Source organism: Blennius ocellaris (genome assembly GCF_963422515.1).
Source record: "Blennius ocellaris genome assembly, chromosome: 17".
Taxonomy (NCBI): Eukaryota; Metazoa; Chordata; class Actinopteri; order Blenniiformes; family Blenniidae; genus Blennius; species Blennius ocellaris.
In genome coordinates, this window is record NC_137666.1 from 14,167,339 (window position 1) to 14,180,677 (window position 13,339).

At 42.3% G+C, this 13,339-nt stretch overlaps 1 protein-coding gene across 1 annotated transcript in view; it reads left to right on the plus strand.

Moving 5' to 3' along the window:
- Positions 1-7,942: 7,942 nt before the first annotated feature.
- Positions 7,943-13,339, plus strand: part of kiz (kizuna centrosomal protein) — a gene marked incomplete at its 5' end in the record, with an annotated part of 28,550 nt that continues 23,153 nt past the window's right edge. The window contains 6 exons of the mRNA XM_080513415.1: positions 7,943-8,004; positions 8,397-8,459; positions 8,964-9,126; positions 10,347-10,421; positions 11,767-12,346; positions 12,441-12,699. Of these exons, the coding sequence (XP_080369541.1) occupies positions 7,943-8,004; positions 8,397-8,459; positions 8,964-9,126; positions 10,347-10,421; positions 11,767-12,346; positions 12,441-12,699 (1,202 nt within the window). The remainder of the gene's footprint in view (positions 8,005-8,396; positions 8,460-8,963; positions 9,127-10,346; positions 10,422-11,766; positions 12,347-12,440; positions 12,700-13,339) is intronic.

Here is a 13,339-nt window from a genome sequence, read left to right on the forward strand (position 1 = left end):
ACGAGGATTGAAAAAAAGCTTTTAATTGTTGCCATCCCCCTTTAAAAAGTACAGCTCTGACATGACGAGCTTACTTTTCTAATGTGATGGGAATTCATTTATCTGCAACGCTAATGAACCAGCATTGACACAGAAGTTGATACCATGACAAGAATTACCCTGCAGAAGGCCATTTATTGCTTTCCACATTTTGGCTGCCCTTGAAAGCCATTAGATGTATCTCACAATGTCAAGCCAGACTATATGCTGAATTCAGAGTCATGTGCTGCTGTTTACTTGGTTTTGTCTGGATGCCAGTATTTCCTAATTGTCCTCTCTGAATCCAGCAACTTGGTCTATCGTCATTACGATGGCACTGAAGTCCTAATGAGTGGAATTGTAATCTAAAAGATGGCCCCCTTTTTTTTTTTCCCTGCTGCGGAAGCGCATTAGATCCAGACAGCTCATTTCCATTCCCCCTGTCATCTCTCTAGAAATGACGCGCAGTGCTTGAAACTGTTTATTTCCAAATTCAGACCTCCTCCGCGGCAGCCATCGGCTTCAATTACCAGTTTTTCCTGAGCGGAGCCATCAGGCAGCCTGACACTGAGGTCCAACCTAATTCCCACCTTCTCCAAAGTCAAGAGCATAATGTGCAGATAAAAAAGGTGGAAAATAGCCTGCCGCTCATTAGCATGCAGCGCCTGCCTGTTCATTTGCTTGCCGCGAATGAAAGTTCTGACACTCAGCGCCTTGTGCAATATGAGAATAGTCCTCTTCAGACTGCCTCGTGTCCTTACTGCAGCGGAAAGGTCATCGGCAAAGGTGTGCGCTCACCGGCATGGCTCGCTGCTCTTCACTGGCCCACCTGGGAGAGGGGTTAGCCGGGGGTATTGATTCAGGGAGAACCTCATTACCTGCTGAATCAACATATTATTGCCATGTTTCACCCAGCCGAATTGTTTACAAGTGTCTTTAGTGCGGGCAAAAGCCTGCTCTGGTGGGCCACGACCGCATTCATTAGTCGCTGACCCTGGTGATTATGTGTTATCTGATACGCTGCTATCTGGCTTGGCCGCATGAACAGGGCCACTGGCCTGCATTGGCCTGGGCCCATTACAACCCCTCTCTCTTTCGCGCTCTGCTATTCTCTCCCTCTCCCCCTCAATCCCTCTATCCCCCCCGTCTGTGCTCCCTATGAATGTATCCATTAGCCTGGCGATGTGTAAATTGTTTTCACCTGCACCGCGGGCAGATGGGGAGCAGTGTCTCTGTCGTGATTTCTTATGCATGAGCTTTCTAATCAGTCAGAGAGTAAGACGATTCCCTTGCTTCTTGCTCGAAAAAGGTGAACTTGCACGAGCGTGTGCACATACATGACATACACACAGCTGCACACGCATGTTCTCACACTCACGATCTGCAATCAATATGCATGCTGTGCTGTGGGGATATTGGTGCAGAGGCGGCGGTGACGGGGTTCATTACAGGAGCTTGCCTTACAACACTGTGACGGCTTAATAACGACCAGAGGGCCGGAGCCCGGGCTGATCCTTGCCTCTGCCATTCCCTATTTCAGCACAAATTGAAGGATAATTTGACCTGGAAGACTAAACCCACATAAGCGCAACGACGAGCGATAGCGGTGTCAACCGAGTGTGACCCTCAGAACAGACAGGAGAGGATGCTCCTCACGCAAACAAATAATACATTCTGTAATGCCTAAATATGGAGGTCACATGTGCCCTGTGGGCCTCTCCTGGAGGGCTGGGTCAAATGGGCCATCCAGGACTGGATTGGCTCTTTGGGTTGAGAAAAAGATGCTCATTCACGATCTAATCTCAGTTCTTAACTTAACACTGAATGCATAGCACATTAATGATCACATACTCTTTTATTATTACTATTATTATTATTATTGATTGTTTGTTCCCCCTCACAAATCAACCATAACATTATGACCACCTACAAGTGAAGATAATTGCGCAAATTACCTCTGCATCATGCCACTTGTTCATTTGTCGGATATATTTTCTGGTGAACATTTTGTTCCAACAGAATGATGGCAAATGAGAAGAGAGGAGTGATGACTTAAATGAACACAGGCAGGGAACGAATAACAAAGAAAATATGAACTATGAGGCAATAAAACATGAAAAATGGCAAAAGACAAAAGCTAAATATTCAGATCATGACAGTTAGAAGGGCAGGTATTATTTTAAGGTTGACTGGTGTGTTATGCAGCAAATTAATATTTTGTGATTTAAGATGTTGCATAGGAAGGAGGATAGTGGCACAAATGTAAACATATGAGCCACTCTTATAATAGAAATGGCCCAACAGGTGAGTCAGAGCATCTCAAAAACTGTCGGGGTCTTCCAGTCTCCAGTGATCAGTACAAATGTTTAAAGAAAACACAGAATTAGCAACCAGGTCAGCAGTTCAAACTGTTCAAGCAAAAGCTATTTCTAATTATCAGGGCTTAATCTTGACCCATGTCCATTTCCAAAACCCCCCACAATGAACACCCAAGCTCATTGAGCACATAAACATCTACAAGTTGACCAAAGCAAAGGAGATAAACACATGTATTATAATACATTTTATGAACAGTCTCATGCACAGGCATTTTATACTAAGGGAACAAAATGCACTTTAGGAAGTTATTAGTATTAGTATTAGTATTAGTATTAGTATTAGTATTAGTATTAGTATTAGTATTAGTATTAGTATTAGTGTAGGTCATCACAGAGGAAACACAGAGAAAGGCGCAAGCCCTCACATACACACATCCAAACTGACAAATCACCCAAAACATGTATGGGACTGTGGGAGTGGCCCCAACTTCTATAAATTACTGTGATATTGGTAATGATGTGTCAATACTGACTTTATTGTGGGGCCATACAGTGGTGTAGTTTTTAGAACACCAGCCTCATTGGAGATATGTTGTTGGTTTCAATTCGGGCTCAACCTGTCTGGGTGGAGTTTGCATGGTCTCACTGTACATGTAGGTCTTTCCTGGGTACTCTTGTTTTCCATAGTCCAACTTTGAGAATCATGGGTGACTCGAAATTAGCATGGGTGTTAATGTGTGTGTGGCTGTCACTCTCTCTCTGTGTTAGATAGTTTTATTGTAAACCCCTTTGCAGCCTGATATATCAGGTCCCAACAGCACATGGTTCCTCACTCTGTCACACTGTAATAGTGGACTTCCCTCCTCCATGTCGGAGGTTGTGGTGGTGACTTCACCAAAGCTTGTTCAGACTGAGTCGCTCCAGAGGAGTTTATCAGTCACCCTTGTCGGAGGAGAGTAGACATGATTTTTAGTGTGTTCCAAGTGCTACATAAATAAAGTTACTGTATGAATTTTAATTTAGTGATATGCAATATTATTGAGTATTGCCTTAACAATGCAAATAATATATTTAAATAGGTGATGTTAACATCTTGATATTTATTCTTCAAAATAACCACTCCCTTTCTCTGTTGACTGGTGTTTCTGTCACACAATTTAATGAATTATTTGCACATTTTGGATTTTCAGAGCATGGATGCACAATGCATGGAAACATTGCCATTCAGTCAGTCTTTTGCAATATGTATTTTGCACATGTAGGTTCGCAGAATGGGGCAGTGGATAGTGTTCCCACCTCGCAGTGAGAAGGTCTGGCTTCAAATACTGGCAGGGTCTTTCTATGTGGAGTTTGCATGTTCTGACTGTGTGTACCTGGGTTTCCATCAGGTACTCTGGTTTCCTGGCACAGTCCAAAAAGATGCATGTGAGATTAATTTGTGATCCTAAATTGGCCCTAAGTGTGAATGTGAGTGTTTGTGGTTATCGGTCTCTGTGTATTTGCCCTGTTGTCTGGCGACCGGTCCAGATGTAACCTGGCCTCACTGGGATTGGCTCCAGTGCCCCACAACCCTGCACATAGGAGAAGATGGACCCAGCGGTATAGAAGATGGAATGATGGATGGATGTACGGATGGATGGATGGATGAATGGATATATATCACATTATTGATAGATTTGCGATGCATTTTGGAGCCCTGGTTGATCATTTCAGCAAATCATTTTACTTAATAGCAAAGTGATAAGCGTGATCGGTTTGACTTGCTGGTTTAATATCTGCAGGTATTTTTGTATGATCAATTATGGTAATTATGTTTTCAAGTTTCAGTGTGGCTGATTTTTTTTATTTTTCCTTTCCTCTGACAAATGTAAAGATATAATATAAATGATGGAGCGATCCACCTCAAAATTTGAGGAAATTGGTGGGGAGATGTTGTTTTGGAGAACAATAATCTCATACAAGGCTGCACGATTGTGAATGGACAGTCCCAGTGCACTGAGAAGCAGAAAAATAAAAAAGGTTCTGTTTTTGCATTCTGGTCCTTTGTGGCTTTCAAGGAGCTTCCAACTTTCAAGAAAACACCTTCAATCTGGTGGTGAGCATCTGCTACAGTGTTAGAAAGTAACTACACAATGTAAAGCAGAAAAATAGCACTCCGCAAATCACAGCCGCTGCATTTTAAAGTCGATGGATATTGTCAGAATCAAGGTAAAAATGAAGTTACTGGACGAAGACTGAAAATAAGCTGCCTTCAGTTCAACTCAACCGCTTCACAGCTGGTCACACTGACATCGCTGTTTTAACAAGGCCCAGGGTCAGTGTGACCAACCAGGAGCATATTGTGGCAGTCAGACATCTGACCACATGAATCTCATCACCTGACAACGACACACACTGCCCTTATTTGCCGTTGTGGCCTGCCCACCAGCTGTCGCTCAAATGCTGGGCTCAAAGGCTCTTGTCAAACAGAGAGAGAAGCCTTTCTTTCCTGTCTCCTGACGCCCACAGACCGCGAGCATGCGAAAATGACCGGTAGGAGCTTGGTTGACAGTGGTGATGGATGCTCAAGAATGAAAAAAAAAAAAAAAGAAAAGAAACAAGGGAAGCAGAGATTGTAAAACTCATCACAACTCTTGCAGGCGCTAACAACAAGCCACTGTCATCAGACCTGGCAGCCTTTGTTCAGAACCACACTGAGGCATTGTGCTCTCAGACGGCACTCGAGACTGGACTGATGTTTATTCAAATAATCTACAAGTGCAGCATCACGGTGAATCTGATCTCCACACTTCAAACCACAAGTAGAAGAAGCTGTATCTATAAGAAATATATACTACCAAGAAACAAGTCTGGACTAGAAATATATAAATGACACGCTAAGTTCTCACACAGCTTAACACACCCTCTTGGGGTTCAATTTCTTCTTAAGTCACAAGCAAAACGGCAAGCATTGGAAACTAGTCTCCCCCCTATCCTATTCTATTTTGTCAGCTTTCTTTTGCATGGAATTATAAAGGGGATTTGTTGCAGCTTTTCATCCACTTGATAGCACTTAACTAATTGCTGTCCCCTCACAGACAAAAACGTACTCACAAAATATGGACACACAAATAAACCGTGTGCGGGCACATGTGTGCGCACCCACATGTGTACGCAGACACAAACATTAGAAGATCCGACTGTGGTATTTTGCATCCTTTTTAAAATTTAATCAGCCCTGGTTTTGAACAGATACTACTAATATCATCGTCTGGACACATTTAATCTTTTTAATATAACTTTGTGAAAATCAAACTACACCTGTGCCAACTCCAAGTGCCTACTTTCTGAAATGATTATAAAAGCCCGGTCAAATCTCTTTCACTAGTGGTATCAGCCAATTATAGAAACAAGTGACCATTGAATTAACACATGGAACTTGAAAGCTTTTGCACTCTGATGTAGAATGCTCTCTGGAAAAAAATATGTCAGACCTTAATTTGCAATTTCACAGGGAGTCACCTGAGTTCTGGGCAAACAATGGGCTTTAACTGAATGGAGGCACAATGGCATTGTAAATGTTAAAATGTGTTGATAAATGTCACAGTTTCCCATTCCAACATTTTTGTAAATGCTATCCAGCGAGAACTGTGAATGAATAACAAATGCTCAGACTAAGTTGATTTTAAACTTGCCACAATAGGCAAACTCCTACGGCTCTTCTCTCTTCATAGATGAGAATTGAGGATTTGCATTAACCCCAAACACTGCTTCAGTATCTAAGTGATAGTGAAAGGGAAGGAAAAAGGAGGTCCATGAAAACCAGAGCCGTCACAAAAGACAGATAAAACCCAACACCAAAGAGAGGTGAGCCAACTGTTCCAAGTCTCACACAAGGGGAGGAAGAAAAGGAGGAGGGGATGGAGCAGATAATTTAGCGTTTGTGTAAGCTGTTTATCAAATTATTAACTGCACAGATGTTTCTGACTAGCTAGGGGCTGAACATGGGCTCCGCCAGGCAGGGGAACAAAGGTCTGAAGGATTCAACAGAGATGTGCACTGAATATCAATTTAATTTACTAGCTGTTAATTCACATGCAAATTGTGACCTCTGTGAGGGCATATCAATGGCCATACACATTGTATGTCTTCAGAGGAGCAGCAGGGGGAAAAAAAACTGTGCATAAATACTGTATAAAACTACAAATGGTATATAAAAAATAGGATATTTAATGGTGACATTCATGTGGATAGGTTTGAGAAACGTATGCATGGCACTTTTTTGTTTATACTGATAAACGAAAGGTATTGCAACTCTGTCAAGCTGGTTTTTATTTCTGACGCTTACAGTCTGTAAGTTTTTCTAACTTGGGAGAAACAATAACATAGATAACTCTCTTTAATGGTAAAATAATGCCTCCTGTGAGATATATAGATGAGAGAGCTATGAAGAAGATGAAAATGTGTGAGTGACAGGTTTTTTTTAAAATTCAGTCTCTGTCCAGAAGTGAATGAAATCAGACTCACCAGCATACATCACACTGAAAGGTGAATCCAAGCTTTCCACCTTAATTCACAGCCATCTCGCACATCTGGATGTTGCACAAAACAGGGGACACAACAAACACTGTGTAATTTATGGGCCATAATCTGCTGAAAATAATCATGAATGCACAGCATGACATCTGACAAAGGTCGATGGCAGGCATCAACCTTGGCTGAGCTCGGCTGAGCTCAGCTGGAACAGCGGTGCTGCAAGTCTCATTTTCTTCATCACCTCCAAAGTACTGCCTTTCAGCTCTCCACCCAACAAACAAAAAGCCTGGCAACAATATCAATTATACATGCAGGAGGCAAACAAGGGGATTTATTTCACAACAAATAGCCTCATGGAGAGATGTTGAATGGGGGAGATTTGCATTAGAAAAGGACAACAAAACTCCCCAGTTCAACAGCTAAAGAGCAATTTGATGGGACTGGAATTGGGGGAAATTGCTTGATTAGGGTGTGCATTTGGAGGGGCTGTCAGTTCTCAGAAATCCCAGCAAGGACGTGCAGTATTGTGGCTTTGCGAGACAGATGACGTGCAGCCTACAGTCACAACATGACATTATGAGAACTGTCAGTGATGAACTTTGATAGTGCAAGACAAGATCTGAGGATGATACAGCAGCCATCAGACCAAATGAGACATCCATGTGTAGGTAACAGAGGGAGACTCTGCTTATCAAACAAGAGACAAAGAAAGACATTTGAAGGCTGGTATTTAGCTTTTCCAGGTTAAAATAAAAAAGCAGGGTTGACCTTTAGCACGTGTTTCTAAAGAAGGGGCTCTCTGTTGGAGTAAACATTGAATAGTTTCCTAAAAAAAAATGCACGCATATTTTTCTTATCCACACTTATGAAACAAACTTGTGTTTTCTTGTTTTTAAAATCGGCAAAATGTTAATTTGCAGCCCCACGTGTTGTCTGTGTTTACCCGCGGGGGTTTCTGGGTAGCTGTGGCTATGGCAACGAACGTAAACAACACCGACCACTCTCCTCTCCGCCCCCCTCCGCCTCCTCCGCCTACGTCCCGCTCCCCTGTCCTACTCCCGGCTTAAGCTGCAGCGCCGAAGCGGGTAAAAATGGCCAACGAGGACCGGTACTACGAGAAGATCACGTCGATTCAGGAGAACATGGCCAAAATGTGAGTTTAATTCCTGATCGGGAGCGGGCCCCGACGGAGACCGCGGGCTTGAATTGCGGTTCTCCCCCTCTCTGTCGCTTCCTCCCGCGGCTTGACACATGCTAGGTACTTAGCTTCCAGAAGCTAGTTTATTATGAGTCTTTTTTTCTACTTCAAACGCTACTTGAAGCTGTCAGCAGTCGGCTTTAGTAACTCTTGCGCGCAGACGTATACATAAATCGTCTATAATATTGTATAAATGCTTGTAAAAGTTGTGTGTTGCTAATTCGCCACATTAGCACATCCTCGATGGAGTTGATCTTAAAGCGGACGAGCACCGCTGTAATTAAAACCATAGAAATGTTTCAGTGATCTGTGCAAGAGACACTTTCTTTACACTTGTGTGTTTGCAGGGAGAAACGGAGGCTTGAGTTGGAGAGGGAGCTGTTTACTTACTGCAGATCAGATAAAAGAGTGTAAGTTACGTTGGTATTACTCAAAGATTTTGCAAGTGCTCACCTTGACATTCACGTTAAGCTGCAAGATAAATATATGATTACATTTAAGTGGAGTGCTATCACAGTCTGTAAAGCTACATTCAGTGTTACTTTAAATGATCTGGCTTATAATCAGCATATAGTTCTTGTAAGTGTTTCCAGTAGGAGAAAAAAATAATGATTTTAAGTAAGGTATTCAATAAAATAAAATAAAAAAAACCAGTGTTGTACTTGGGTGTGCTTCATGTACTACCTCTTTTGATCCAAGCACCCTGTTTTCATTCCCATTGTAAACGGATTCTCATAAATATTAACATGCAAGGTCAAAACAACAAAGCTTGGGTTGATGGGAGAGCTGAGAATGAGATTTAAATTTAAAACATATTGTGCTTAACCTTTTCTTGTGAGAAGTCTAAGCTCTTATTTTTTGACAATGCTCTTAGATAATATTTCTTTTGAATAATAGTTCTCCACTCCCTTCAGCTCGCAGATAAAGTGTTCCAAACTGCGCAGCTATCTCAAGGAAATCTGTGACAGGGAAACACGAGCGAAAATGAGAAACCTTGAGCTTCTGAGAGATGTGGAGTGCATAGAAATTAGCATGAAGAAATATAGTCCTGACCATGGCCCCCTGCAACAACAAAAGGTATGACACACACACACACACACACACACACACACACACACACACACACACACACACACACACACACACACACACACACACACACACACACACACACAGCAGATACTTTTCCTTGTCCTTGATGGAGTCGTATTAAAGGCAGGATAAACACTCCGCTGCCTATTTTGAACCAGGTGTTTTCAGTAATTAATGTTGTGGATTGTTTACACACACAAAAACATCAGTCCTAATAGTTCACCAAATGAGCCATCACTTTAATACAATTGCAACAGAAGCCTATATTGTATCTATATTTTTCTAAGGAATGTTGATTTATGAATGAAGCATACAGACTCACATTTGCCTTAATGCCAGGCTGTAATTTTAACACAGAGTCGAAATATTTGCTTGTAATGGCTTGATGTGACAATAGTAAACACTCAAACTGTGCAATTTATCACGACAAGCAAATGAACGAGGGAGAAAACAATGAGCCAGTCAGATTATCACTTAAAACTCAACGACAGTGCTTGACAGCTTAATATCAAATTAACAAAATTGGCTAATTATGACTCACTGAGTTAATTGCCCAATATAGAGACTCTGAAGTGCTCCAGAGGTTTAGTCATTCTCTACCCTCAAGCAGTTGGTTTATTTCCTCTTGATGCTTTATGGGTCCTGCATGTTTGCTGTTATTTTGGTTCTCCTGTTGCACTTTGTTTCCACTGTGTGAAATGATCTCGCCGGTGTTTTCAGTCCAGCAGGTACACATTCATACCCTGAAATGTAGAAATCTGTGTGGACTATAGTGTGAACATCCTTAGAATTATGTTACAATGCAAAGATGAATAAACAGTAACCTACCACAGCTGCCTTTTCAAAGGTCTGATGGTGTTCCTGTAATCGAAAGAGCTGGACTATACAAGATTGTTACATTTATTTATTTGAGTCGGGATTAAGGTAGTCGGTCTGGACGTTCAGATAAGTTGTGATGGCTGTCAGTCACCACACAGAGGACGCTCACTTGGTTAAAACCCTCTTGTGATTGACTGTGACTGACTGGCTGTCACTTCTGGTCTCACACCTTCTGTTTTCACACCACATCATGCAGCGGCCCCATATTAGACCATTCCTAGTATTTACATGCACTGTAGGTTCACATGCCCGATGCCATGATCATGGTATGACTGATATTTTTTGTTTGTTTGTTGCTTTTGATTCCGTCTTTACATTTTGTGCAGGCTGACTATTTTAAAAAGATTTCCAGATTTATGGAAACAAGGAAGAAAGTGGAGCAGCATCTTTTAACAGCCAAGGTAATATTGATATTGTACAAATTAAAATGTGAACTACTGTTGTCATTATATTATATTATATTTTCTGGCATCCCAGTGTCCTTCATTAAACAATCCTCATATTGTAGATGTGTGTATGTTGTGTCTTTTTCTTTTTTTTTTTACATAATTTATTGTACGGTTGAAAAATGGTACTCGTTCCTTTTTTTTATGCGGGATTCTTCTTTTTTGAAATGTTTACAAGGTTTATGTAAATCTGGCTTTTATCAAGCTATGTTTTCAGGTTTAGAATAACAAAGGGAAAGCAGACATTATGCCTGGTAAATCTGTTGAGGAGTCTACATTTAAACTGTGTATCTGTAATAGCACAGGTGTCTAATCCTGCCTGGTGAATCTGCACAAGCGATGTAGTTCAAGCCCATAGCTGCTTTCTCCCTTCACTTAAAGCAGTTAAAGCTCTTTTAGATGAAATGTCTAAGACATCTCATAATAACTTGGAGCATGCTGTCTAGAGCAGTCACTTGTAACTGTGTGCAAAAACCCCCCTCAGCCTGTCGATATTGTAATGAGCAAAATGGTACCGTCACTCCATTATGCATACAAGCCATTGGCTGGCAGTGTGCATGTCCCTCAGGCTGCAGCATTCATTAAGGGAAGCTTACCGGGCTGAAAGCTGGAGACAGATGATAACGGGATATGATTTTCATATTTAATACATTCCTTGGAAGAGCACACGCGTGCCGCAGATTGATAGAAGAATCAATTGCTACTTTAGTGAAACACTTTCTACTTTGCCCTGCAGCTACCGATGGAATCACTCAGCCAAGAAATTAACTTTTCCTCTTTTTTTACCTACTTTGTGGATCTGCTGGGCAGGCTGCATGGTTTACAGTGAATGTTATTAAGCAGCTAACTGTTTGGTATTTAAGACGCTTATCAGAAAAGAAACAGAAGCCATGCTTTTTGTTATTATGTTCGGAGGGAGGCTTTTTTGCTCCTCTCTCTCTCCCCCTTGGTGACATTGCAGACATGAATCAAAACTTGTCTAAAGGATTTCTAATAAGATTAAAAGTTAAAACATTGATCCTGAGACATTCTTCTGAAAAATGTTGTGAAAAGAATTCTGACCTTGGCCCAAAAAAGCTTCAGTTATTCAGATTTGTAAAGTGGATGGTTAACATTCTTGAGTTAAATTTCTTTCAGAATGACACGTATTTAACTTGGACAAGAAATTAGGAATTTGTTCATGATCTGTATTCATGCAAAATGAAATATATATAATACTTAAGGTAATGGAAAGATTTGTTACTAAAAAGAAAATATTTCATTTTTTTTTTCCTTTTCTTGTTTTTCCTCACATGTGCAGGCTGAAGCTGAATACAGACAGCAGTGGGACAGCTACACCTCTCAGACAGAGAAGGATTTCACACAACCACCGGTGGGAATTTTTATGGACCACCAGACCTCCAAAGGGTCTGATGCTGGAGCTGGCACCACAAGTGTACACTCAGACCAAGCATTGCATCGTTCACCCAATCGCAGCCTGCACTCTCGCGAACGTCTACCAAGTGGCCTTTTGAAGGACTTCCGAGTTGGCGGAGAGGATGCCGCCAGCAAGCGAGCGCATTTATCAGATGACATTTCAGGCTCAAACGATTCCCCTGATGGCTGTAATTTGAGTGACAAACATGAAAGAACGATGGGGCTGCTCCCATCTGTTCGAGCCTTAACAGGTACGGCTGGCAGTGTGCCTTTTGGAAGTGATGATGAACAAGAACCTTCACCCCTGGTGACCTCGGAGGGGCCGGAGAAGAATCCGTCTCCCGGCAGCGGCAGCCACACGAGAGCTGAGACTTCCCCTGCTGAAGAGGTGGCTCATAAGTCGCACGTCATGGAAGACAACGAGAGGGGTCTTGGTCGTGGACGAGAAGCTCAAGAAATTCCAGGTTTGCTGTGGTACTTCTTGTTTATCATTGACCCACTTTTCCCGGACCTGTCATTTTTTGAAGATTCTGATTGTGTTTGTGTGTTTACATGTAGGGAGATGTGAAAGCGCCGCCACACCCAGTTCTGACGTGCAGCTGTCAGAAAGCAGTGCCAGTGACCTGACCATTTCTCTGACACAATCGGAGCTGGAGGAGGACATGCCAGAGGATGTGGCGTCTGAGAGGAATGGCACTTCTGGAAGGAGCCATGATCACAATCAGCGCAGTCCTGAATCGGCCCTCCTCTCTGATGAATCCAGGAACACACCTCAGTTCCACAGCGAATCCTCGGCACAAGTGGTCACCTTGGAAAGGTACAGTATGTAAGACTTCAGCACTTTAATTGTTTCACAAAGTGGGTCAGCTGAGAAGAAAAAGCATAAAAATGTCTATTGTTTAATAGCACATATGCTTCTTAAGAGTGGAGTCAGTGTGTGTTTCCCCTTAAGATTTAAAGCCAAGCAACCTAAAAAAAAAAAAAAGACGAAGAAGAAAAAGGAGAATTTTCTGCACGGCCATGCCGAACCACAGAGGGCTGTTAATGATAGCGGGTGAAGGCACCACCATCACATCTCAGGCTGACAGAGAGGATTGTGGGAGTCACGGTCCACGCCACCGTGCTCTCTGGAGCTCAGCAGTCTGCTGCTGTGTTGGTGGCAGTGATGCATCTTATAGGGAGAGCTCAGGACCTGTCACCAACAATATTGCCATAATCCAAGATAATGCTCTAACAGAGCAATTTTCTGCTTGAGAGACCTCAGGAAGTCCCCAGTGGAGGAGGAAATTTGTGGCACCATAGAGTGTTCTGGAGGGTGGGCATGTGGACAGCACTTACTGCCACAAATCCTTAGCGTGATGATGGCCTCTGAGTTGAAGGATCATTTTGGATGAGGTTAGAGTCACAGAAAATCTCATGTGAATGTTTGCACCCGGAGCCTCTGCCTTTTTCTCGCA